Source organism: Zingiber officinale, chromosome 2A (genome assembly GCF_018446385.1).
Source record: "Zingiber officinale cultivar Zhangliang chromosome 2A, Zo_v1.1, whole genome shotgun sequence".
In the NCBI taxonomy this organism is placed as follows: Eukaryota; Viridiplantae; Streptophyta; class Magnoliopsida; order Zingiberales; family Zingiberaceae; genus Zingiber; species Zingiber officinale.
In genome coordinates, this window is record NC_055988.1 from 103,120,085 (window position 1) to 103,147,966 (window position 27,882).

At 40.1% G+C, this 27,882-nt stretch overlaps 2 protein-coding genes across 4 annotated transcripts; one reads left to right on the plus strand and one right to left on the minus strand.

The window, feature by feature from the left end:
- The first annotated feature begins 16,547 nt into the window (after positions 1–16,547).
- Positions 16,548–19,698, plus strand: LOC122041790 (pentatricopeptide repeat-containing protein At4g14850-like). Its single transcript, XM_042601591.1, has one exon. It carries the CDS (start codon positions 16,604–16,606, stop codon positions 19,391–19,393), a length of 2,790 nt encoding a protein of 929 aa, XP_042457525.1. The 5' UTR covers positions 16,548–16,603; the 3' UTR covers positions 19,394–19,698.
- A 570-nt stretch (positions 19,699–20,268) lies between these two features.
- Positions 20,269–22,368, minus strand: LOC122041791 (bifunctional epoxide hydrolase 2-like). Of its 3 annotated transcripts, XM_042601593.1 has the most exons (5): positions 22,003–22,368; positions 21,709–21,900; positions 20,924–21,138; positions 20,736–20,759; positions 20,269–20,664 (listed from the first exon to the last, which is right to left on the minus strand). In XM_042601593.1, the coding sequence occupies exons 1-5, from the start codon at positions 22,288–22,290 to the stop codon at positions 20,610–20,612; spliced, it is 774 nt and encodes a 257-aa protein (XP_042457527.1). In that variant the 5' UTR covers positions 22,291–22,368; the 3' UTR covers positions 20,269–20,609. The 3 variants fall into 3 exon arrangements, with proteins under 3 accessions (XP_042457527.1, XP_042457528.1, XP_042457526.1); XM_042601594.1 differs by lacking the exon at positions 20,736–20,759; XM_042601592.1 differs by having other exon boundaries at positions 20,269–20,759; positions 22,003–22,366.
- Between the last annotated feature and the right edge of the window lie 5,514 nt (positions 22,369–27,882).

Genomic DNA, 27,882 nt, shown 5'->3' on the forward strand with positions numbered 1-27,882 from the left:
TCCAACTACTACAGCATTATAACAGCTAACATTCCAAGTAACTACTGCAACATTGTAGCAGCTAACATTCCAGGTAACTACTACAATATTGTAGCAGCTAGCTGTAGAATTAATTACCAGTTTCACACCAGGGGCGTACAATAAATAGAATCACATATAAACGGTATATAATAGAAATAGAGGGAATTATAACTTAAAATGAAACTAAAATAGATAGTTAGTTGCTACAAGGTGTAGCAGTTAACTGTCGAAGTAGCTGCTACAACGTATAGCAGCCAAGCAAAGGCTCCGCTGCAGGCGTTTGTAGCAGGCATCGGTCTTGCACGTTGTAGCATAAATCATTCCTTCCTTTTAATATACAACTTAAAATGAAACGAATTACCATTGATTTATTCAATGTGGGAATTGATGTTTGACAAGTTTCCTACAAATTACATAAGTAAAAATTGGTAAGAAAGCAGCTAGGGCTTGTGCGTTGTAGGATCTATCAAGGCTAAAAATTATTGTACAAAGATGAAGAATAGATAGTGTTGGTTGCTACTCGGAAAACCTAGAGGTTCCACTGTACAAAAATTTTGTACAAAGGTCTGAACCTTTTCCTAGCTACCATGTGTTCTTTTAAATTAAATTTTGGATCGCCTGCGGAACTTAACACGTTTGATCCAAAACTTAATCTATTTGTTCTTTAAGGTTTATACTTGGATCTCCTGCGGAACTTAACACGTTTGATCAAAATCACCTAAGTTATTAATTCCATTAAATATTAATTTCCATAATTAGTTCCCAGTACTGACGTGGCGAGGCACATGGCCTTCTTGGATATGGGAACAACCACCACCGACTAGACAAAACCTTTTATGGAAAGCTAATATTTAATTTCCTAAAATAACTTTAGGTCAACCAAAAGGAACAATCAAATCACAAGGAAAAGAAAAATAAAAGAACACAACTTCGAAAAACATATTCGAAATACTAGAATCGTAAGCCTCTTGTATTTGGTATTATTTCCATAAATAACTAGTATGATGCGGAAAGAAAAATTACTAGTTATACCTTATAGAAAAACCTCTTGATCTTCTACCGTATTCCTCTTCTAACCTCGGACGTTGTGTGGGCAACGATCTTCCGAGATGAGAAACCACCAAAGCACCTTCTTCTCCTTTCTTCAAGTTTCGGCCAAGCACTATGCTTCCAAGAGATGAAGACCTTTTTCCATCAATCAAGCTCCAAGGGATGTAAGCTTTCTCTCCTTCTTCTCCAAGCTAAAATCCGGCCACCACTTGATCTTCAAGGAGGAAGAGAGGTCCGGCCACAAGATGGAGAGAAGAGAAAGGAAGGAGGCCGGCCACACCAAGGAAGAAAAGAGGGAGAAAATAATAGAGGTTGTTCCCCCTTGAAGGCTCCTCTACCTCCTCTTTTATAATCCTTGGTCTTGGCAAATAAGGAAATTTTAATAAAAACTTCCTTAATTCTTTTGCCATGAAAAGGAAAATTTTATTTTAATTAAAATAATTTTTATTCTCACTAAAACATGGCCGGCCACTTACTTCCTCAAATCAAGGAGAGTTTTAATTAAACAAGAATTAAAACTTCCTAATTTGTTTCCGGAAATTTATAAAAATTTCTCCAATAATTTTATCCCTTCATGATTGGTTTATAAAAAGGAAATTTAATAAATTAAAATCTTTCTTTTAAACATGTGGATAAAAAGAAAGTTATCTCTAAAAATTAAAATCTCTTTCAATCTACAAATAAGGAAAGATATCAAATATTTTCTTAATCTTTTGTAGAAACTTATAAAAGAGAATATTTAATTTTTAAACTCTCTTTTAAATCATGAACATGTTTAAAAAGGAAAGTTTTCTTAAAATTTAAAATCCTCCTTTAATCAACAAATAAGGAAAGATTTCAAATTTTAAACTCTCTTTTAAACATGTAGATGATTTACAAATAAGGAAAGTTTTTACCAAAAATTAAAACCATCCTTTTAAACTACAAATAAGGAAAGAGATTAATCTCTTCTCTTAATCTTTTGTAGAAAGCTATAAAAGGAAATTTTTAATTTTTAAACTCTCTTTTAAAATTATGATATCCACATAAGAAATAATTTTAATAAAAATCCTTTTTAATATTCTAGTGGCCGACCACCTAAGCTTGGGACCCAAGCTTTGGCTGGCCACCTACATGGCTCATCCACTTGGTCTTGGCCGGCCCTAGCTTGGGTTCCAAGCTAGCTTGGCCGACCCCATTGGATGGGTAAGAAGGTGGGTATGCGGTGGGTATAAATCTCTATATACTAGAGGCTACGATAGGGACCGAGAGGAGGAATTGGTTTTGGTCTCCCGATAAAATTAAGCATCCTGTGTTCGCCCCGAACACACAACTTAATTTTATCAATAATAATTCATTCCACTAGAGAACTATTATTGAACTACCGCACCAATCCCAAATTACATTTTGGGCTCCTTCTTATTATGAGTGTGTTAGTCTCCCTGTGTTTAAGATAACAAATGTCCACTAATTAAGTAAGTTACTGACAACTCACTTAATTAATATCTTAGTCCAAGAGTAGTACCACTCAACCTTATCATCATGTCGGACTAGGTCCACCTGCAGGGTTTAACATGACAATCCTTATGAGCTCCTCTTGAGGACATTATCAACCTAGTATCTCTAGGACACAGTTTCCTTCTATAATCAACAACACACACTATAAGTGATACCATTTCCCAACTTATCGGGCTTATTGATTCATCGAACTAAATCTCACCCATTGATAAATTAAAGAAATAAATATCAAATATATGTGCTTGTTATTATATTAGGATTAAGAGCACACACTTCCATAATAATCGAGGTCTTTGTTTCTTTATAAAATCAGTATAAAAGAAATGACCTCAAATGGTCCTACTCAATACACTCTAAGTGTACTAGTGTAATTATACAGTCAAGATAAACTGATACCTAATTACACTACGACCTTCTAATGGTTTGTTCCTTTCCATTTTGGTCGTGAGCTACTGTTTATAATTTATAAGGTACTGATAACATGATCCTCTGTGTGTGACACTACACACCATGTTATCTACAATATAAATTAATTGAACAACTACATTTATCACAAATGTAGACATTTGACCAATGTGATTCTTATTTCTAGATAAATGTTTATACCAAAAGCTAGGCTTTTAGTATACACTCTAACAGATAGTAGAGTGGAAAGGCTTACGATGGAGAATGGAAAGGGGTGCTAAGCAAACCAGTGTCGGCTATGTGTTCTGTGGCAGTTTGGGGAGCTACAAGCCAGCTAGTGGACAAGCAAGTAACTATAACATGGGTTTAGCTTGCAACGCCTTTGCTTTGTTTTCTCGACAGGAGCGCGAGGTTCGACGAACGACGGAGGCAAAGAAAGGAGCGAGTGAGAGAGAGAGAGAGAGAGAGTAAGGAAAATTTAGATTTGGCCAAATTCACAAAGCGTCACTGTTTTGAATAGAAGGCGGAAGGGGTGAGAGAATAAAAGGAATATTTTTTTGCAATGAAATCTAGCTAGCAAAGCAACGTATGTGTGTCGCTCACGGTCGCGCACAAAGCGTAGTTTAGCATATCAAATATATATATATATATAATATAATATAATATAATATGGTGTGGACCTTAGTCTGCGGATTCATTCAGACTGGACTCGGGGCGCCTGGAATTAACTGAGGCTCCCATGTATGAATTGGTCCAAGCGCCTGGACTCTTTAGTAAATTTTTTTATATTTTTTTTTGTTTTATTTTGGAATATATTATATATATTTTGTTGGACCCCGTGGTAGTTTTGATGTGATCAACCAAGTTGGTTAGGTCCTGCTGTGTTTGATCCCTGTGTCTGAGTGTGCAGGAGCTTAGGAACACAGGAAGTCGAGCGGAAGACGCAGCTAGCGAGAAGGACGGCACGGGAAGGGAGCCGACGGGCTCAGTGCGTCCGAAGGACAAGAGAGCTGCGGAAGAGTACTCCGGTGGGCATGAAGAGCGTGCGCGGCGTTCGAGGGACGTGAAGCAGGGATGGAAGGCTGCTCGAGGAGAAGGTCGGGAATTGGATTCGGGTGAGCCCTATTCCGGTTGGACGAAATCACCCAAAAGAGTGGAGCGTCGGAAGCTGGAAAAAACGAGCTGGAATCTATGCTGCCAGCTTGGAGGCGCCTCCATCATGAAGGCACCTTCAACCCTGTTGAAGGCGCCTTCAACAGGTCAGATTTGACCGTTTGCGTTGCGGATAAAGTTTCACCCGCTGACCGAGCTGGAGGCGCCTTAAACCTTGTTGGAGGCGCCTTGGACCCTCGGGATAGACTTTCCAGGAGCTATATAAAGGCCCCTGGAGCTAGGAATTGAACAACAACTCAAGCAATCAATCTAGAAGCAATTCCTAGCAGTAGTTCTGAGCAATTAAGAGTGTAAAAGGCTTCTCCGCCTTCAGAGAAGGAGAATTTTCTTAGTGCGCTTTTCACTGCCCTGGATTTACAACCTCCTTGGTTGTAACCAGGTTAAATTCCTGTTTCTGTTTTTAATTTTCTATCTCTACTTTTTACTACTGCATTTATTCTGAGTTGAAATCCGAGGAGGGTATTTTCGGTTTTGTTTTCAGCAATTCACCCCCCTCTTACCGATCTCCGCTGCACCAACAAGTGGTATCAGAGTCTGATCGCCTCAGAAGGACTAACTGCCAACTGAAGCACTACGATCAAGACGATGGCCAGAGCGAACATCCATCCCCTGAAGTTCGACGGAGACTTCGCCACTTGGAAGCGCAAAATGGAGGTATTTTTTAAAACGGATTTTGATATTCTTATTACAATGAAATATGGTTTTGCAGCGCCGAAAGACAAAGAAGAAAACACATGGAGCAAAAAAGAGCAAGTCGATTTCGTCGCCAACAGAAAGGCAGAGTTCCACCTGCTCAGTGTACTGCCGCCGCAGGAGGTAAATCGGATCGGAAGCTACAACTCAGCGAAAGATCTCTGGGAGAAATTCCTGGAGCTTCACGAAGGTACTTCCGAAGCGAAGCTAGCGAAGCGTGACATCCTCCGGAACCAGTTAACGAACCTCCGGATAAACCAAGGCGAGAAGGTAGCGTAACTCCAAGCGAGAATTAAGGAGCTAATAACGCAACTAACGAACCTTGGAGAAGAGGTAACCAACCGGGATTCTATCCGATACGCGCTCAATGCCTTCCCGAGAACTCCAGAGTGGGCCTCCTTAGTAGATGCGTACTACATCTCTAAGGACCTCGAGGTAAGTACTTTAGAACAATTATTTTTGACTTTTGAACTTCACGAATCTCGAGTTTCAGAACCCAACAGAGCAGAGAAGACAAGTCAGAACATTGCCTTAAAGGCAAAGATGAACAATTATGACTCCGAAGCCTCAGTCGACGAATCTGAAGCGACACTACTGGTAAGACGCTTCAATAAGTTTTTCAGTTTTAATAAATTTAAATCGCAGAGGCATCATCGAAAGAAGAGGACGGTTCGTTACTACAACTGCAATGAAGAAGGGCACATCAAGGAGGACTGTCCAAAATTGAAGAGAAAAGAGAAGGAAAAGGAAAAGTCAAAATACAAGAAACCAGATCCCTCCAAGTACAAGAATATGAAGGCTACTTGGTCAGATTCGTCAACCTCTAAGTCGGACATCGAAGAATTCTCAGGGTTAGTGCTATTGGCGAACCATCAACCGGAAGAAGACTCAAGCTCAGAGATGAGCATCGATGAAGAGGGAGGAACATCAGAAGAAGAAAGCAGCAGTGAAGGGGGAGCGTCACCAGATCAGGTAAGTAAAGTACGCAATTTAACCCCTTCCCAGTCTTTTCGGTTTATTAAATCGGTTTCTAAAGATTTATTCGAATTAGAAAAAGAAAATAAAGAATTAAAAATGAAATTAGCAAAAGTATGTCCACTTGAAATGTACGATCATATAAAATCAGAAAAATGATAAATTAACATTAGAAATTGAAAAATTAAAATCTGATGCATGCTTAAATAAATTTCCTAAATCAAAATTAAGAACTTATGGAAAATTAAACTGGTACATTAGAAACCATCAGGGTCAACTTAGAAAAGTGCCCAAAATTTATGTACCCCCTAAATATCTGATTAATCCAGTAGAAAGGAACCTCTATTGGGTTCCAAAATCTGTGCTATTTTAATCTCTTTTAAGTTAAAAGCTTTAAAGTAAGAAAATTAAACATTGAAATTCTTTATGGAAGCTTTGTCTAAGGAAGTGGTTGTTGCTCCAATAACCAAGAAGGCCTAGTGCCTCGCCACGACCTCGAAGCTAAAATATTGAAAGAAAATGTTTAATTAACTTTCTGAAAAAGCATTAAACAAGAATTAAAGAAAGCTTTGAAAGTTTATCAAATATTTGACTTAGAAAATCCCTTAAAAATTTTTTGAATATTCTAACTTAGAAATTTTTTAGTTTTGACTTAGAAATTTGTTTTATAAAAAGTTCATTCTTGTTTAGAATTTTACTTGAAAATATTTTACTTAAGACCCCATTTTTGCTGTGATCAAAGGGGGAGAGAAAAGTATAAGTTTAGAGGGAGTTAGAAAAATTTAAAATTTCTGTTATTTTTTTTAGTATTGCAATTTTACTAATTGCAAAAATTATTGTTAGTTTAGTAATTTCTTCTTTAAAATTACTGTTAATGTCTATTTTTACCCTAACTTGAACTTGGGTTGATGCACATCAAAATGGGGGAGATTGTTGGACCCCGTGGTAGTTTTGATGTGATCAACCAAGTTGGTTAGGTCCTGCTGTGTTTGATCCCTGTGTCTGAGTGTGCAGGAGCTTAGGAACACAGGAAGTCGAGTGGAAGACGCAGCTAGCGAGAAGGATGGCACGGGAAGGGAGCCGACGGGCTCGGTGCGTCCGAAGGACGAGAGAGCTGCGGAAGAATACTCCGGTGGACGTGAAGAGCGTGTGCGGCGTTTGAGGGACGTGAAGCCGGGATGGAAGGCTGCTCGAGGAGAAGGCCAGGAATAGGTGGGCGTGAAGAGCATGCGTGGCGTTCGAGGGACGTGAAGCCGGGATGGAAGGCTGCTCGAGGAGAAGGCCGGGAATTGGGTTCGGGTGAGCCCTATTCCGGTTGGACGAAATCACCCAAAAGAACGGAGCGTCGGAAGCTGGAAAAACCGAGCTGGAATCTGTGCTGCCAGCTTGGAGGCGCCTCCAGCAGGCTTGGAGGCGCCTCCATCATGAAGGCGCCTTCAACAGGTCAGATTTGACCGTTTGCGTTGCAGATAAAGTTTTATCCGCTGACCGAGCTGGAGGCGCCTTGAACTTTGTTGGAGGCACCTTGGACCCTCGGGATAGACTTTCCAGGAGCTATATAAAGGCCCCTGGAGCTAGGAATTGAACAACAACTCAAGCAATCAATCTGTAAGCAATTCCTAGCAGTAGTTCTGAGCAATTAAGAGTGTAAAAGGCTTCTCCGCCTTCAGAGAAGGAGAAGTTTCTTAGTGCGCTTTTCACTGCCCTGGATTAACAACCTCCTTGGTTGTAACCAGGTTAAATTCCTATTTCTGTTTTTAATTTTCTGTCTCTACTTTTTACTACTGCATTTATTCCGAGTTGAAATCCGAGGAGGGTATTTTCGGTTTTGTTTTCAGCAATTCACCCCCCTCTTGCCAGTCTCCGCTGCACCAACATATTTAGGGTTCAAAATTTTAGGATTTAGAAGTTGGGCTATAATGGATTTGAGTTAATAAGATTTTTCCTCTAGGATTTAGGCTTCTCTCTTGGGTTATAGTGTTTCAGATTAAAAATTTTAGATGTTCACGAGGTAGATTATATGTATTTTGAGTTTAAGATTTTAGAATTTATGGGTTGGGTTATAGGGGTGAGCAGTGAACCCGCCAAACCGACCAACCCGCTTATACCGACCCGGACCGAATCGAAAAAAAATCCGTCGGATATAGGGTTGGATGTAGGGTCCTGATATTGCATTATCCGATCTAGTAGGGTCGGATAGTTTTTTATCCCAATAACCGAACCAACTGTTAGGATGTATACTAAAAGCCTAGTTTTTGTTATAAACATTTATCTAGAAATAAGAATCACATTGGTCAAATGTCTACATTTATGATAAATGTAGTTGTTCAATTAATTTATATTGTAGATAACATGGTATGTGGTGTCACATACAGAGGATCATATTATCAGTACCTTATAAATTATATGTTAGTTAGAGCCCTAGAGCCAATCATTTGATGATTGTATGGACTCATGTATATCATATTTTTGTATATTAATAAAGGCATTGATTTTTGGTTATTATGCTTATTTGTATTAGTGTCAGATAAAATAAGTATAGTAACGTCCTTGAGTAGAACGTTCATACCTATATCAATCGATTAGTTGAATCGATAGTGAGATGATATAGGGAACACTACTCTAAATCATTCCTAGTCGAGTATTAACATTCAGGGACAATGTTAATACAATAAGACTAGCATGTAGGTCAGCTCGATGACTTGATCTCACAAGTCATGGATATAGAGATATCAAGCTGACACATGGGTATGCATTAGAGAATGTATACTGAATGACCCACCATGAGAAAGTATCATGGATCGTTATATGAGTGTCATATACTTTCTCATGTGGCTATTAGTATGACTATTAGTCCTTAGACCTGAAGTCACCATGGATCCCTACATAAGGAGTTATGTACTTTAGTTTCGTCAAACGTCACCCGTAACTGGGTGGACTATAAAGGCGATTACTGGGTATATAACAAATTATGCAGAGGGATGTGAGTGATGTAGATGGGATCTATCCCTCCTATATGACGGGAGAGACATCGATATTCTTGATAGAGTGAGACCACGAAGTGTATGGCCATACCCAAATGAGTCAATATGAGATATTGAGCTCATTTGATTGAGTGAGTCTACTCGGAGTTCAAGATTTAGATTGGTCAGAGGATGACACGGTCTATGCCTCACATTGATGTCTAGGATAGAAGGACACTTGTCACATATTGTGAGGAGTCACAATTAGTAGTCACAAGGTGATGTTGGATCTCAACATTTCTTGTAACTTGGGTAGCAATGATGTATTGCTAGATGTCGCTCATTGCTTATGTTTCTAAAAGAGTTTATAACATTGCCAACGTTACAAGAACCTATTGGGTCACACACAAAGAACATGTGCATGGAGATTAGGTTCATATGATGAACCAATAGGATTAGATTCATATGATGAATCAAAGATTGGATTCAAATTAGACTTATTGAGTTAGATTCAATTAGATTCAATTGTTGAATTAGTCTAATTTAAATTTGATTCATGAGTCAATTTATATTAATGAATTGAGATTCATTAAATTAAATTGACTTGAATCAAAGATTGGATTTAACTCAACAAGGAAGAAAATTGGTCATGTTTGACTTGACCAAATGGAAGTTGAAACATCAAGTTTGACTTGATGTCTTGCCACATCATCATGAAGGTTGACTCATCCTACTTGGTATGACCAATCTAGCCACATCATTAGCCACATCATCTCCTCATTTAATGGCGTGCCACCTCATGGAGGTTACACACCAAATGCATTAATGTGGCCGGCCACATTAATGTGGGAGTTACACTAGTGTGGCCGGCCACACTAAAGGAAAAATGGGTTTTGTCTTGTGGCAAATTAATTGTGGTAAATGCTTCTTCTTCCTTGGGTGCTTCTTCCTCTCTCAACCTTGCTGATGGTCGTGGTTTTCATGGAGGAAAAGAGGAGTGTGAGTTAAATCCAAAGTCTAAGGGAAGGTGAAGGTCACAAAGGAGGGAACCAAGAGGTGTACATGTGTTTCCTCTTCTATATTCTCTCCTTTCTCACCTTTTAGATCCAATCCGAGAGCCCTAGAAAGTGCTAGCACACTTGTGGGTTCTCCTCTCCATATTTGAGTGGTAGAAGACCACTCCTTGTTCGTGTGGATACCGCTAGAGGACCGTTCGCTTGACGGTCTCGAGATCCGGCTACCTTTGGATGTTGCGGGATTGCGAAGGGCACGCATCAAGGGTAAATGTTTTTCCCTCGTAGATCTAAGAGTCGATCGTGTTTTAAACTCGTACTCGCATTTTTCGAAAGTTTTACCTTGCACGAGATCCGTGGCTTGGGCGATTCGGGGTTTCCGCGACGCGAAAAGCGGTTTTCGCGGCCCGAAAAACCCAACATTATAAACAGTAGCTCACGACCATAATGGAAAGGAACAAACTATTGGAAGGTCGTAGTATAATTAGGTATTAGTTTATCTTAACTATATAATTACACTAGTACACTTAGAGTGTATTGAGTAGGACCATTAGAGGTCGTTTCTTTTATACTGACTTTATAAAGGAATAAAGACCTCAGTTATTATGGAAGTGTGTGCTCTTAATCCTAATATACAAGCAAATATATTTGATATTTATTTCTTTAATTTATCAATAGGTGAGATTTAGTTTGATAAATCAATAAACCCGATAAGTTGGGAAATAATATCACTTATAGTGTGTGTTGTTGATTATAGAAGGAAACTGTGTCCTAGTAATCTAGGTTGATAATGTCCCCAAGAGGAGCTCATAAGGATTGTTATGTTAAACCCTGCAGGTGGACTTAGTCCGACATGACGATGAGGTTGAGTGGTACTACTCTTGGACTAAGATATTAATTAAGTGAGTTATCAGTAACTCATTTAATTAGTGGGCATTCGACATCTTAAACACAGGGAGACTGACACACTTATAATAAGAAGGAACCCAAAATGTAATTTGGGATTGGTGCGGTAGTTCAATAATAGTTCTTTAGTGGAATGAATTATTATTGATGAAATTAAGTTGTGTGTTCGGGGCGAACACGGGAAGCTTAATTTCATCGGGAGACCAAAACCAATTCCTCCTCTCGGTCCCTATCGTAGCCTCTTGTATATAAAGATTTATACCCACCACATACCCAGCTTCTTACCCATCCAATGGGGTCGGCCAAGCTAGCTTGGAACCCAAGCTAGGGCCGGCCAAGACCAAGTGGATGAGCCAAGTTGGTGGCCGGCCAAAGCTTGGGTCCCAAGCTTAGGTGGTCGGCCACTAGAATATTAAAAAGGATTTTTATTAAAATTATTTCTTATGTGGATATCATTGTTTTAAAAAAAGAGTTTAAAAATTAAAAAATTTCCTTTTATAGCTTTCTACAAAAGATTAAGAGAAGAGATTAATCTTTTTCCTTATTTGTAGATTAAAATGATGGTTTTAATTTTTGGTAAAAACTTTCCTTATTTGTAAATCATCCACATGTTTAAAAGAGAGTTTAAAATTTGAAATCTTTCCTTATTTGTTGATTAAAAGGTGGATTTTAAATTTTAAGAAAACTTTCTTTTTAACCATGTTCATGATTTAAAAGAGAGTTTAAAAAATTAAGGGTGCGTTTGGTTTGCACCGTTTTCATTTTCTGGAAAATGCGCATTTTCTAGAAAACAGAAAATGACTTTTTGTCATTCTCTGTTTTTCTAGAAAACGATAGCTAATTTTTTAGAAAACACGCGCAGAAAACGCAAACCAAACACCGTTTTTCAGAAAATGCGCGTTTTCCAGAAAATGAAAATGGAAAACGTGCGTACCAAATACCCCCTAAATATTCTCTTTTATAAGTTTCTACAAAAAATTAAGAAAAGATTTGATATCTTTCCTTATTTGTAGATTAAAAGAGATTTTAATTTTTAGAGATAACTTTCTTTTTATCCACATGTTTAAAAGAAAGATTTTAATTTCCTTTTTATAATCCACCATGAAGGGAAAAATTATTGGAGAAATTTTTATAAATTTCCGGAAGCAAATAAGGAAATTTTAATTTGTGTTTAAAATTTTATTTGCTTGGAAATTTGGATGTGGCCGGCCATGATATGTGAGAAAAGGAATTTGATTTTAATTAATTAAATTTTCTTTTTCATGGCAATGGAATTAAGGAAATTTTTATTAAAATTCCCTTATTTGCCAAGACCAAGGATTATAAAAGAGGGGGTAGAGGTGCCTTCATAGCTAAGATCTCTATTCTATTTTTCCTCTCTTTTCTCCTTGGGTGTGGCCGACCCCTCCTTTTCCTCTCCTCTCCTTTGTGTGGCCGAAACCTTCTCTTGGTGGAGATAGCTTTGGTGGTCGGATCTAAGAAGGAGAAGAAGGAGAGAAAAGAAGTCTCTTTTCTAGCATCCCTTGGAGCATTGGTGATGGTTGAATCTCTTCATCCTTGGAGGTGCTCTTGTTGTGGCCGAACCTTGCAAGGAGGAGAAGAAGGTGTTTTGGTGGTTTCTCATCTCGGAAGATCGTTTCCCACACAACGTTCGAGGTTAGAAGAGGAATACTGTAGAAGACCTAGAGGTTTTTGCTTGCAAAAGAAAAGGTATACTAGTATTTAATTTCCACATCATACTAGTTTTATTTCTTTGTAAAAGTATTAAATACAAGAGGCATGCGATTCTAGTTTTTCGAATTAGTTTTCGATGTTGTGTTCTTTTATTTTTCTTTTCCTTGTGATTCGATTGTTCCTTTTGGTTAACCTAGAGTTATTTAAGGAAATTAAATATTAGCTTTCCTTAAAAAGCTTTGTCTAGGCGGTGGTGGTTGCTCCCATATCCAAGAAGGTCATGTGCCTCGCCATGCAGTCCTGGAAGCCAATTTTAGAAATTAATATTTAATGGAATTAATAACATAAGTAGATTTGGATCAAACGTATTAAGTTTCGCAGGAGATCCAAGTCTAAACCTAAAAGAACAAATAAGTTAAACTTAGGATCAAACGTGTAAAGTTTCGCAGGCGATCCAAGTTTAATTTAAAAGAACACATGGTAGCTAGGAAAAGGTTCAGACCTTTATACAAAAATTTTTGTACAGTGGAACCGTTAGGCTTTCCGAGTAGCAACCAACAATTGGTATCAAAGCTAGGGTTTTGCCTCTGTGTATTTGGTATTAGTTTAATTATGCACATGTCATACATAATTTAGGCACGATAATAGTAGGATGTGCTAACTTTGTAGACGCAGGATCCAACTATTATGGCTTATAGATATTGTGTGTGTGATTGGACCCTTGGACATGTCAAGGACATTTTATTGTGTGTGCATGATTGTATTATAAAATACAACAGGAGCTGTATTTAGTTTTATTAGGATTTTGTTTTTTGATCTAGATACATGTACATTCCTACCGTTGATAAGTTGCTACACGTTGTAGTAGTTACTGCCGATAAACTACTATACGTTGTAGCAGCTACTGCGATTAGCTGCTACAACATGTAATGAATAATGTCTATTATCATTTTAAAATATTTTATTTTTTTGTTATTTTATATTTCATTGGATATAGGGTCGGATATCCAAATAACTGACAATCCGTCGGATATCTGATACATAATAACCGCCCGGATATATGACCAGATGTAGGTCCTGATATTGTATTATCTGATCTAGTAGGGCTGGATAGTTTTTTACCCTAATAACTGAATCAACCCGATCTGCGATCAACCCTATTGGGTTATAATGGGTTTAAGCTAATAAGATTTTCTTCTAATATTCATGCTTCCCTTTTGAGTTATAGTGTTCAAGATAAATAATTTTAAGTGTTCACATGGTATAATATATATATTTAAGATATTTTAAGGATTTTTTATTTTAAAAAATTAAAAATAAATAAATAAAAATAGACTTGGGGCTGCATTAAATTTATCACGATATATATATAGGTTTAAATTGTAGCATTTCATTTTAATTTTTTTCACCATATCTACGTAGAATGATATAATTATCCTTTGAGTAGGGGTGTAAATGAACCAAACCGTTCGTGAGCTATTCGAAACTCGATTCGATGAAAGCTCATTTGAGCTCGTTTAATGAGGCTCGTTAAGATAAGCAAACCAAGTTCAAGTTCACAATACTCGACTCGTTAGCTCGTGCATTCATCAGCTCTATCACCGCGAGCAGCAACCACACGATTCCGGTTGCGGAGGGGTCGAGGTGCTCCGATTCGGTAGATGGTAAGTCAAAATTTATAGATTTTGCAGGATCTAACATGGGAGTGGGTGAAAGTTGTGCTTTTGAGGGGATTTATTGTGTTCTCTGTGATCCTTTTCTCCTTCGTAGTCAGTGCGTTGGTTCTATGCCAATGATGGTTCTTGATCCTTCTCTTTCTTGTCGCTCCGCTAGGATTTTTTCACCCTAACTACAAGACAAATTTGCATTTTGAGGTTTGGAATCTTGGTTTTGGTCTGCTTTATAGTCCTAAAAACTTTAATTTTGCTGAAAGCATTTTGAACTAGTTCATGCTTACTTTGTTAAAAGAGGCACTGTGAACAATGATAGGTAGTAGGTAATTCTGGAAGAATATCTTATTCCAAAGTCGGATTGCAGATTTATATTCTTTCAAAATCTCTAGCATTCTTCATTTCTTCTTTCCTCTCTCGTTTTGTTTGTTTGTTATTTTGGGGGAAGAATTTGTTTAGTATTTGCATGCTTCGTACATTCAGCGAGTTGAAGCAGTTCGATCCAAGTTGCTGCCGAGTGTCGTCAAAGCCTTGCTGATATCTTATTGCAGGTTTTCTAAATTGCCAATTTTAGTATGTGGATGTGAATTTGTCTCCTTCCCTTTTTGTAGCAACTACTCCCTCCTCACTTCGCACTCCGCAGCAAGCAAGGAACCTGTATCAAATTCAGGTAACCCTAAACTTTTTTTTTCTATTCCACAAAAAGGATGGGGATGTGACCGCTTGCATTGCCCAACGAGGTAGCCTCCCGAGCGAGTGGCCACCGCATCGCTACCTTGTGAGGCAACGATGTGGAAACCTCACGAGGCAGTGCTAGGCAGCGACGTGGTCGCTCGCGAAGTAGTTGTTGCCCTACAAGGCAGCGAGATAGCCACCTCGCGAGGCTTCCATTTGAGGCATTGCCCACGTTCATTATTTTCAAAGATAGGAAGCCATTTGACCTCTTTGTAAGATATATCTATAATATTTTTAGTCTTTTGTGTTTTTGCCTTTTTCCTAGACGGAGGTGCAAGAGCATGTTTATCCTATTGTAAATGATATTTGTTATTTGCCATAAATTGTACTAGTAGCACACATAGCATTGTTCTATTTGACTAAGATACATCCTTTTGTAGTGCTAAGGAAGGAGCTATGGCTGCTAATCCGCTTATGGAATGCATTGAAGCTGCATTGATAGTGAACCAACAGCTTATCAAGTAAGATTTCTCAGACCAATTGCCTTTTAAGTTTAGTATATTTTTTTTATGGTTATACTTACCTTTTGATAATTTTTTTGCTTGATTTTAAACAGTTCTAGATAGATTTTCTTGGTAAGTTATCAGATTCAGGAATTTGATAGAGTGAGTTATTGCAGCAGAGAACAGTAAAATTTATATGTAACAAAGGTATGACCTTCTGTTGTGCACCGAGAGTCCAATTTGCCTAACAGTATTGAGCATTGTTATATTAAAATTTTCAAAATTTTGAAGGTTGTGTCATTTTTCTCTGTTGTCTTTCACCTTGTTTATACATTTTGATTTGTTATATCAACAATACTGGTAAATGACCCATATCAAAAATTGTTGTGGATATTAAATATATTAATTTCTCTACCTTGAGAAACTTGTTATTAGTTTGTTTTCAACAATGCTTCAATGTATTCCTCCCGTGAAGTTTTTAGTTGTGAGTTGAACGTCTCATACTTGAAGATCACATATTCTGAGGAAAAGCATGTACACTTATAGTTCTAAGTAACTTTTGGAATTGGAGTAGTCCTTTTATGCATTAGATGGTTCAAAATTTTTTTTTTAAATATCTGTCTAGATTTAAGTTGGTTTATTAGTTCTAGCTATATTTTGAACAAAGTTTTGGTAGATTTTCTAAGGGAAGGATAATCCAATCACCATAGATGCAACGTATAATAATTATTTTCGTTACTTAATATATGGTCCTTCCAAACTCAAAATCCTGGATCCACCCCTGTTCACGTTGTAGCAGCTTAGTTGTAGCACCTATAAAATTATAACTTTTACAACTATATGACAACTCAGTTGTGTAATTATAAATCATAACTGCTACATTATATCTCATTAATCTAGGTAACACCATTTCTTAGATGCTTAGCCCGGTCCCTTGAAGTACGAGAAATAAATCCTATAAATATACTATCATTGAGAATTGAACCGTGATATAACGATAAGTTAACACTCTGTTACTGTATCGTAGCTCAGTTATAGTAGTAATAATATCGTAATTGTTGTAATACGTCTCGATTCAGATCTAGACGAGAAATATACATCAGAGATAGTAATGTAAATAATACAATAAAAAATAGTTAGATAATTATGACGTAATTTACTTTAAAAACAGAAATAAAGTGGGGGCGTCATCGTTCCAAAATATAGGGCGTGTTACGCTGCCGCGCGCCAGAGAGGGCGAGGGAGAGGGAGAAAGGGGTCTACTTGGGCATCGAAATGAACCGGAGTGTCCGGTTCACCGTTCCGGTCTGGTTTTCAATACATGGTGGATTGGGGCCTCTGGCGGCGGACTACATACTCGAGTTCAGTTGTGCCTGGGTCTTGTGATGAAGCCTTGCAGCATCCTCCTTCCCGTATCATCCAAACCCCTACGCTCCTCTATTCCCTTCTCCCATAAAACCCTCCTCCACACCGTCGCCGCCGCCGCCGACTTATCACCCTCTCACTCTCCTCCTGCCGAAACTTCCACCCCCACCGTCACCGGCTCCATATCCGATCTCATCGCCCTTATCTCCTCCACCCATTCAATCGGCGGCGCCTCTAAGATCCACGCCCTCCTCGCCAAGTCACGCCTTTCGTCTTCCCCTCCCCTCTGCCACCACCTCCTCTCGCTCTACTCCAGATGCCGCTCCCCGGAGTCCTCCCGGAAGCTCTTCGAGGAATTCCCCGACCAGGACCATGTCTCCTGGTCCGCCCTCATCTCCGCCTTCGCCAACAATGGCCTCGGCCGCGACGCCCTCAAAACCTTCCGGAAGATGCGGTCTTTGGGCGTCCCGAGCAACGAGTTCACCCTCCCCTCCGTTCTCAAGGCCTGCTCCGTCTCCTCTGACTTCGTCGCCGGCACACAAGTCCATGCCTTAATCGTAGTCACCGGATTCGAGTCCGATGTGTTCGTCGCTAACACACTCGTCGTCATGTACTCCAACTTTGGGCGCCTATCAGATTCGAAGAGGCTCTTCGAGGGCATTGCCGAGCCGAACAGCGTCTCATGGAATGGTTTGCTTGCTGGCTTTGTGAGAAATGACAGGTTTGAGGAGGCGATCAGTCTGTTTCAGAAGATGGCATTGGGTGCGTCGAGGCCTAATGAATTCGGGTTTTCGTGCCTTGTAAATGCTTGCACTGGCTCGCAAGATTTGTCCTGTGGGAAAGCTATTCATGGCTATCTCACTCGACTCGGTTACCATTCAGATCCTTTCATAGCCAATGCCCTCGTCGACATGTATGCTAAGTCAGGTAATTTCGAAGCTGCCTCATTTGTTTTCGAGAAGATTGCTGGACCCGATATAGTTTCATGGAACTCTTTCATTGCTGGCTGTGTTCTGCATGGACATGATCACCAGGCATTGGCTTTGTTGGTGAAGATGAAGGCCTCAGGAATGGTTCCTAATGTTTTCACTTTGTCCAGCATTATCAAAGCTTGTGCGGGGGCAAAAATGTTGGATTTAGGCATGCAGATACACGGTAGCTTGATCACGTCTGGTTTAGATTCTGATTCATTTGTCAGTGTCGGCCTTGTTGATATGTATGCAAAATGCGATCGATTAGATGATGCTACGAGAGCCTTTTACTCGATCCCTGAACGAGATTTGTTGGCATGGAATGCTTTGATCTCTGGGTGCTCACATTGCGGAAGGGATGATGAAGCTCTTTCCTTTTTCTCTGACATGAGAAATGGAGGTTTGAGCTTAAACCGAACCACACTGTCAGCTGTTCTTAAATCCACAGCAAGCGCACAGGCAATCGGTATCGCCAAGCAGGTGCATGGGCTTGCGATGAGAACTGGCTTTCTGTCAGATCCTCATGTAGTAAATGGCCTAATTGATGCATACGGGAAGTGTAATTCTGTCCAGGAAGCAGGGAGAATTTTCGAGGAATGCCAATCTGCCGATGTGGTGGCTTTCACATCTTTGATCACAGTTCACTCGCAGAGTGGGCAAGGGGAAGAGGCTTTCAAGGTGTTCACTAGAATGCTAAGTCAAGAGCTTAAACCAGATTCATATGTCTATAGTAGCCTTCTCAATGCGTGTGCCAGTCTATCTGCTTACGAACAAGGGAAGCAGATTCATGTGCATGTGCTGAAGATGGGTAATATGTCTGATGTGTTTACGGGGAACGCACTTGTTAACATGTATGCCAAGTGCGGGAGTATCGAGGATGCGACCTTAGCTTTCTCTGAGATTCCAGAAAAGGGGGTTGTCTCATGGTCTGCTATGATCGGAGGGCTTGCCCAACACGGACATGGAAAACAGGCGTTGGCTTTATTCTCCAAAATGATCGACGATGGTGTGTCTCCAAATCACATTACTTTGACGAGTGTTCTTTCTGCTTGTAACCATGCAGGCCTTGTTGAGGAGTCAAAACATTATTTTGATTCGATGGAAGAGATGTTCGGAGTTCAACGAACACAAGAGCATTATGCCTGCGTGATCGACCTTCTTGGACGTGCTGGTAAATTAGATGAGGCAATGGAACTCGTGCACGCCATGCCTTTTGAAGCCAATGCGTCGGTTTGGGGAGCACTTTTAGGGGCTGCCAGAGTTCATGGAAATATAGAACTGGGTCGACAAGCAGCTGCGGTGCTCTTTAATCTTGAACCAGAGAAATCTGGAACCCATGTGCTTCTTGCAAACATGTATGCTTCGGCTGGAATGTGGGACGATGTTGCTACGGCCAGGAGGTTAATGAAGGATAGCAGGGTGAAGAAAGAACCTGCAGTGAGCTGGGTCGAATTGAAGGGTATGATTTATACTTTCATAGTGGGAGATAGAAGTCATGACCGAACAGCTGAGATCTATGCTAAGCTAGAGGAGCTTGGTGATCTAATGAAAAAAGCAGGATACATCCCTAAGCTTGAGATCGACCTCCATGACGTCGAGCCAGGAGAGAAGGAAATCCTCCTCTCTCACCACAGCGAGAGACTTGCGGTAGCATTTGCATTGATAAGTACTCCAGCTGGAGCCCCCATTAGAGTGAAGAAGAATCTCCGAGTTTGCATAGATTGTCATATGGCATTCAAGTACATATGCAAGATTGTTTCCAGGGAGATTATCATTAGAGATATCAATAGGTTTCATCATTTCAGGGATGGAGCTTGTTCTTGTGGGGATTATTGGTGATCTGCAAAAGGATCAACAGCTTCTTAATTTAAAGTTAAGCTCGTACCAACACCGGCAGTAACGGCTGTGAGATTTTCATTATTAGCGATATGTTTATTTAAACGACACTAAGATTTTGGCAGGAGCTCAAACTTTAGCTAGTAGGATTCTTTTCGATTCTCCGAATATGGAGTCATAAATGATTGCTTGTTTTGACAAAGGGATTAAGAGAAATGTATGTTGCACATTCAACTTTCAAAATGTTGTATAATCAACTAATGCACTCTTTGTATACATTAATTCTTAATTGTTAAAGAAGATTTTTTTTTGGCTCATGATTAACTTCTTGCTCATCTGTCTTGATATCGGTTAAATGTTATTAGATGATCACTATTTCACTTGGATGGAATATTGTTATTCGGTAAACTAGCCAACAACCATCAGTCTTATAGTTGGGAAAACAATCACTTGATAACTGATATATTAGGGGCAACGAGTTTATGGCAAAGAAATTCAATGAAGTGCATTCCTCTAGTTGGACTTGTGCATCTCTGAACAGGATTAAGGTACTTCCAAACTTGATAGTTTGAATTGCTTTAAATCGAATGTTTTTGGTTTCCTTATGGTCATTAGTGCTTGTTTGGTTTTTGATTTTCTCCCTTTTTGAATGCTTGCTCGTTTGGATAGAATGACTGCATGCAACGAGAAAGCATTATTCTCCAGCATTCAAGTGCAACGATAAAATTGCTGTCGTGTAGCTTACAGGTCATAGATTTGAATCTTAAAAATAACCTCTTACAAAGTATGGTGAAATTGCATACAATAATCTCTTCCTTGAGATCCCACATTGGTTGGAGGATGAACACTTAGCATAGCAATCACGAGGAGAATAAGTGTAATAAGCTAAAAACTAACTAAAATTGATCAATTCATAATCAAATTAACTCAAACTCAAAGGAGTTAGAGATTTATTCAGTCTACCTCTAAAAGGTAGCTAATGGTTAACAATATTACAAAACTATCAAGACAAACATCCAAGGGTACCTACCCCCTCTGGAGTCAAAAGATGATATTTTGCTAACTCTATTTATTCTTTTGCGTATGATCTTTTGGACCAAGCTATAATTTTGAAGCAAGAAGACTGAACTTGTTGAAGAAGTTGTAGATGTGTTCAGTAACCTCACGTGGCTTTTCTTGATTGACGAAGTGAGCTACTCCCTCCATCACAACCACCTCCTCAAGCAATGGCACATCTTGCTTGAAACCACCTTTGTGCAAGTAGTCCTGGATACCTGGATAATGGTACGTTAGGTCTTTGTCACCGACAATAAACTTTACTGGAACTGTTATCTGTGCACTGTACCATGGTGCTCCCAGTTCCCAATTTCTGCATGAGTATTCCAGAGATTGAGATATGAAATTTGAACTTATCCATATGGAATATAATGCTAAACATATAATAACTTAGTCATCTTAATACTTAGCTAAAGTTCTTAACTGTCCTTGTGCTAAAACTTGATTAGATCAAAATGGAGGATGAGTGATACTTACAAATCCAAACATCTGTAATAATTGACCGGACCAGTGAATCCAGATTTCTCAAATTTGCTTATATAATAGCTTATATCTTCTTCTGAAAGCCAAGACGGAGGCAATGAAGCATTCTCCTGCTCAGTTAAATGATTGGTACCCTTGTAGCAGAAAAATCTTCGCAATGCATTTCTAGTCCCAATATGAGCAAAAGCTGCTTCAATGACTCCAGGTTCCTGCACGTTGTTCAAATAAATGATGCATGCCCAGAAGGGAATCGATATAAGAGTGCAACATTAGTGTATCTGAAAGTGATTTAAAAGAAAGTCAAAAATGAAAAGGGCTTCCCATTTTTATACAAATCATCAAAAGATGTCCCTATCTTTAAAAAAAAAAAAAATCCTATCATATTTTTATCTAGAAAATACTCTTTATTCCTATCTGAAAATACCCTTTGTTACTGCTACTTGATCAACAACACCATACAATTTCCAGCCAAATTCAAACATAACTATTCTATGCTACAACTGTAGAAATTACTCGATAGCTACTGCATAGTGTTTAGTTTGATGATTTTTCAGGCTATAGCAGCTACCAATAGTTGTTACACAATTATAACTAGATCCTAAAACATTGAACCCTAGATTCCAAATAAACTATTATATTAAAATACTCTTTTGATCAAAATTATTTAAACTTTATCAAAAACAAGGTAATCTAATGATATACTTGATTTGATTTTGAAAAGGAAACTAAACAACAGTAGAATCTTGCAGATAGGATGTGGATGAGGATAAGGAGCGCACCTGGAACTTGCAGATGTAGTAGTCGTCTCCATAATGAGATCTGAAGTAGTCAACAAGCTTGCCGTTAGGGTTTCGATGCAAAAATGGTGAAAACGCCACACTGAGATTCACAAGCGCCCTCACTCTATCCGGCCGAAACAGGCACATATACCAAGCTATGAGTGCCCCCCAATCATGCCCCACCAAGAATACCTAATTTTTTTTTTTTAATAAGCAATCAATTTCAAACTTTGGAACAGCTGAGCCTATTCAAGGAAGGTAGATTTCTCGTGAGAAGTAGGGAGATCGGAGAACCTGAGGCAGGGCGAGGGCGTCGAGGAGGGCGACGATGTCGCCCACGATATGTAAGACCGAGTAGGAGGCGGCATCGGGCGGCGCGGAGGAGTCACCGTATCCACGGAGGTCTGGGGCGAGCGCGCGGAAGCCTCGGGCGGCGAGGCCGAGAATCTGGTGGCGCCACGAGTACCAGAGCTCCGGGAAGCCGTGGAGCAGCAGCACCGGCGGGCCCTCCCCCTTCTCCGCCAGGTGAATCTGGATTCCGTTGGCCTCCACCTGCCTGTGGATGATGCCTTCGCCTTCCATATTGGCTCACCTTCAGACGATAATGGAAACTCGATCAATATATGTAGAGAAAATAATAAATAATAAATAATGTCTAAAACGGTCTTCGACGGTAATAAAAACGAAAAGAAAAATGGCCAGTGCAATGGTGATATCCTCCCGTTAATAATTAAGGGTCTAATATTCGATTTTTTTTTTTTTTTTTTGCCACCTGTTATTTATCTCCTCTGTTTTGACCTATGGACAGATTGATGGAGATACTGGGATGAGCGAATCACCTTTTGCCACATTATATGAGATTTTCATTAAAAAAAAGACATAAGAATGTTAATCGTATGTAGAGATGGCAATGGGTAGAATTTGAATAGGATTTTATATTCTATATATTTATTTTCATTTATTATATCTATACTTATATCCATCTCTATATCCATCGGATATTCAACTTTTATATCTATCCCCATACTTATCGGATTTTCGGGTATCTATATTTTACCCATCATCCTATTACTCTCTACCATTTTTATTTTTTTTAAAAAAATTTATTTAAATGTACTTGTCAGTTCTTTCTCGTCTCGCGCTCCTTCGATCGGGTAAACATTTTTCGTAGAAAAGAAGATGAAATATGTATTGATGATGAAATAAAAGACAAACTAAATCTTTTTTCTAAAAAAACAGGTTAAAATTTTTTTCTTTCTCAATTATATATATATATATAGAAATGTTATGTTGCGGTGCCTTATGTGCGGTTTTGCTGCGGTACTTGCCACGTCAGCGAGTCTTTATATCTGCACCTGCGAAGAAGAAAACAAAGAACAACGACCTGGACCGATCAGGCTCCAACCTGATCGGTCTGGGAGTCTCCTGATCGGTCTGTGTACCGATCAGGCCCTAGTCTGATCGGTCCCCAGACCGATCAACCAAGCAAAATCTGCCGAAAACCGGATTCCGGCCGGATCGCGACTGGATTCCGGCCGGATCGTGGCCAGAATCAGCAGCGCTGTGTCTGCTAGCGTTTTCGGCAGATTTTGGCTACGAAACGGCCGGATTCCGACCGCCATCTGGCCAGAATCCGGCCGCGATCCGGCCGGAATCCGGCCGACGGTGGCCGGGCGTCCAGTGGAAGGTCGGCAGTCGGTGGTTTGGCGAGGTCGGCGAAGAAGACGAGAAGAGAGATGATGCCGCGTTTTTTTTTTTTTTTTTGGCTTTGACATGGAATGCCAACTCATCTCTACCGCACCAAACCGCAAGAATTACACCGCAGCATAACATTTATATATATATATATATATATATATATATATATATATATATATATATATATATATATATAGTGTTGATATTCTGCGCGTCGCACAGTACGTGACTGTGTGCGCGCAGGATTCAACACTGTATATGAGTTTTTTTAGTTGTTTTTGTTTTTTTTAATTATTTGTTTATGAATTAAAAAATAATTGAAAAAAATAAATAATAAAATATTTTTTTAAGAGTTTATTTCTAGGGTTCTGGCTTTGGTTATAGTGTTAAAGTTATTTTTTTTTTTAGATTTTACCTCTGGGGTTTAGGCTTTCCATTTAAGTTATAGTGTTTGGTTTTAAAAAAAAATTAAAATAAAATTAATTTAAGCATTTATTGAGTATTGTAATATGTTAAGGGGATATATTAAGGTATTAAAAATTTATATAAGGAAATGTTAAATTTTTTAATTGATTTTTTAAATTTAAATATTAAAAAAATCAAAAAAAAAAAAACTGAGCGATCTCCTGCGCACGTGCAGTCGCGCACTGTGCGAGCGCGCAGGAGATCAAAACTCTATATATATATATATATATATCGGGTAGAGTATGGGTAGAATTTTATCACATCTATCTTCATACCCATATTCAAATACCTATTTATTATAAGCGGGTATAAAAATTTCTTTTTTATTCTCATCCATTTAAGTTGAATATCGAATTACTCGAAATTATTATTCCTAATCATCTGAATAAGCTAGACGATTAAGTCTTCATAAGTGTTTGCTATTTTACTCAAGAGGCTAATATAAAACTTTTCGTCATCCCAAAATGAATTGGAATTCAATTGTGATTTATTTTACAAAGTCAAACATTGAAAATAAAATTATAAAAAATTTGAAATAATATTTTTCTAGTAAATAAATAGGGAAAAATTAAAAAGATTTTCCAAATTATAGAGTGCATTGGTAAAAACTAAAAAATAAAAATAAAAGACATTCATCAAATATTTTAACGGTAAAATACCCTTTATCCTTTATTAGTATAACATTGTTTTTTATTTTTAGAACTATGACTAATTATTATAATGTGTAGAAATTATTTTATAACGGTTAGAATATTTATATCAATTTTCTTAACCATAGAATTGACCTTAAGTTTTATATTTTACGTAATAAAAAAAAATTTACATCAGCTATCCTATCTATTACCTAAATTTAGATTTCATAAATATTATTTCTTTAAATTTAAAAAATGAATTCCTAAATATTAAAATATCATTTAATTTGATAAAAAGAAAAAAAAATAAAAGAAATGAATTGAATAATGGAAAGTAAATATTACATAAGAAGAAAAATAATAATAAAATATAAAAGAGAAAAGAATATAATAAAAAAATAAAGATAATAAAAATTTTAAAATAGTAATTTAATACGTAGTGAAAAGTAATTATTTAAATTTAATAAAATATATGATTTATTTAAAATTTTATAGATATTATAAAAAATTGATGTGAGTCACAATGTTTAAAAGTGAGTAGTTACTACAATATCTAGAAATTAATAATTGCTTTGTAGATACTATTTAATAATTGATCTTAAACACTACTTGTTAGCTGCTAGAAAAATTAATGATCCTGTCCGAATGCTGAATCAACGGACGCTGGGCACGGGGCGTTCTCCGGGTCGCTGACGTGGATCTCAGGCCGGTCGGACGACGCTCCGGCGAACCTGCAAAAAAGTCGGGCCGGGAAGGGGTTCCCGGCGACGACCCTCCGACGCTCAAGTCAGGCAAGCAAGCAACAAAGCAGCGGCTCCAAAAATCGTAGAACGCGTACCTCCGGCGAAGGGTGAGGACCCTTTATATAGAGCGGTGAAAGAGCTCCTGCACGTCCACCAAGGCGCATACGTGCCCGTAGCCCATACCTCGGTATGTGTCTGTCAGAAAGCTTACCTGACGTCATACTGCTACAGTCCCATCGCGCCTTCGATGGGACAACAGGACGCCCCGTTGTCAGACTAAAAGTATGGCTTAGCCATACGACATGACGGCTGTCAGCGGATGTTCTTGTCCCTATTTACCCACCGCCGGCCAGGACGTCCATCCGGCCGGCTAGACGAAGAGCGCCGTCCGGAAGGCTTTAATTCCCTGCGCCGGCCGGGCGGCGCGCCCATTACGTCCTACCTTCTCTTGGGCCTTCCGCTCGGTCATTATTTACTGTTTCATTGAGCGTCGGAACCCCGATCCCTGTCAGGGCGCCTTTTACTATCAGATGTTTACTGGCAGACCGATCGGCTTGCCCTTTTCTCCTGAGTCCGGTCGGCTCACCCTTTTTCGACGGACCACCTGGCCTTTTGACCTACACGTGGCGTTGACCCCTCGTTAGGGGGTCCCGGGCTCTTACCTCCGGATCACTTGCCTTCCCCTCAAGTCTAGTCGAAGGAGGCGAAGTCCGACTGACTGGACTGCCGATCTGATTGAGTAACGACCGCTATATTAGTCCGCTCGGCAAGGTTTAGAAGTGCTTATCCGTTCGGCGGTACTTTGCCCCTGCCCTGGTCTTAAGTTTTTTGTTCCCCAAGTACATTTTATAAAGGAGCCGCTCGGCCATACAATGTTACGGCGGGCCCGACCGAGGTTTACGCAGGAAACCATTCGCCTGGCGGCCTTGTAGGCCGGGTCGCCCGTCAAATTTTACCGTCGGAACTAGACTACCTTCCGATCGGTGGGTTTATAGACGCTGATTCGTCTCATGATTTTTAACGTCGGAGCTCGACGGTCTTCCGCTCGGGAGTTTATAGACGCCGGCTCGTCTCTCGATTTTTAACGTCGGAGCTCGACGGTCTTCCGCTCGGACGTTTATAGACGCCGGCTCGTCTCTCGATATTTAACGTCGGAGCTCGACGGTCTTCCGCTCGGACGTTTATAGACGCCGGCTCGTCTCGATATTTAACGTCGAGCTCGACGGTCTTCCGCTCGGGCGTTTATAGACGCCGGCTCGTCTCGATATTTAACGTCCGGAGCTCGGCGGTCTTCCACTCGGACGTTTATAGACGCCGGCTCGCTCTCGATATTTAACGCCGGAGCTCGGCGGTTTTCGCTCGGGCGTTTATAGACGCCGGCTCGTCTCTCGATATTTAACGCCGGAGCTCGGCGGTCTTCCGCCCGGGCGTTTATAGACGCCGCTCGTCTCGATATTTAACGCCGAGCTCGGCGGTCTTCGCCGGGCTTATAGCGTCGGCTCGTCTCGATATTTAACGCCGGAGCTCGGCGGTCTTCCGCTTCGGACGTTTATAGGCGCCGGCTCGTCTCGATATTTAACGTCGGATCTCGGCGGTCTTCCGCTCGGACGTTTATAGACGCCGGCTCGTCTCGATATTTAACGTCGAGCTCGGCGGTCTTCCGCTCGGGCGTTTATAGACGCCGGCTCGTCTCGATATTTAACGTCGGAGCTCGGCGGTCTTCCGCTTCGGACGTTTATAGACGCCGGCTCGTCTCGATATTTAACGTCCGGAGCTCGCGGTTTCCGCTCGGACGCTTTATAGACGCCGGCTCGTCTCTCGATATTTAACGTCGGAGCTCGACGGTCTTCCGCTCGGACGTTTAGAGACGCCGGCTCGTCTCTTGATATTTAACGTCGGAGCTCGACGGTCTTCTGCTCGGACGTTTATAGACGCCGGCTCGTCTCTCGATATTTAACGTCGGAGCTCGACGGTCTTCCGCTCGGACGTTTATAGACGTCGGCTCGTCTCTCGATATTTAACGTCGGAGCTCGACGGTCTTCCGCTCGGACGTTTATAGACGCCGGCTCGTCTCTCGATATTTAACGTCGGAGCTCGACGGCCATTAAGGCTAATTTTGACACTGCCGTTCGTCGAAGCTATTTGTCATCCTTTAATTATTTCTGCTTCCTGCATTACAAGGACATAGGTGACCAAAATGTATATATAAATTTACATTTAACGCACCTTTCACCCAGATCGGATAACATACTCCCGGCCGAACGGTTCGAGGTCTTCTTCGTCGAGCGCTTGGCTCAGATACTGTACTCCTGGCCGAACGGCGCAGGGTCTTCCTCGTCAAGCGTTTGGCTCGAATATTATACTTCCGGCCGGACGACTCGGGGCCTTCGGCATCGAGCGCTTGGCTCGGATACTATACCTCCGGCCGAACGGCTCGGGGCCTTCGTTGTCGAGCCTTTGGCTCGGATACTATACCTCCGGCCGAACGGCGCGGGGCCTTCTTCGTCGAGCGTTTGGCTCGGATATTATACCTCCACCCGAACTACTCGGGGCCTTCGGCATCGAGCGCTTGGCTCGGATACTATACCTCCGGCCGAACGGCTCGGGGCCTTCGGCATCGAGCGCTTGGCTCGGAT

What these genes read in the sequence shown, in the direction of transcription:
- LOC122041791 (XM_042601592.1), bottom strand. Translation starts at nt 22,290, where the DNA reads ATGGAAGGCGAAGGCATCATCCACAGGCAGGTGGAGGCCAACGGAATC. An exon ending in ACTACATCTGCAAGTTCCAG is followed by an intron (nt 21,139 to 21,708) that starts GTGCGCTCCTTA and finishes AACAACGTGCAG; the next exon opens with GAACCTGGAGTCATTGAAGC. An exon ending in TATTACAGATGTTTGGATTT is followed by an intron (nt 20,760 to 20,923) that starts GTAAGTATCACT and finishes ATACTCATGCAG; the next exon opens with AAATTGGGAACTGGGAGCAC.
- LOC122041790 (XM_042601591.1), top strand. Translation starts at nt 16,604, where the DNA reads ATGAAGCCTTGCAGCATCCTCCTTCCCGTATCATCCAAACCCCTACGC.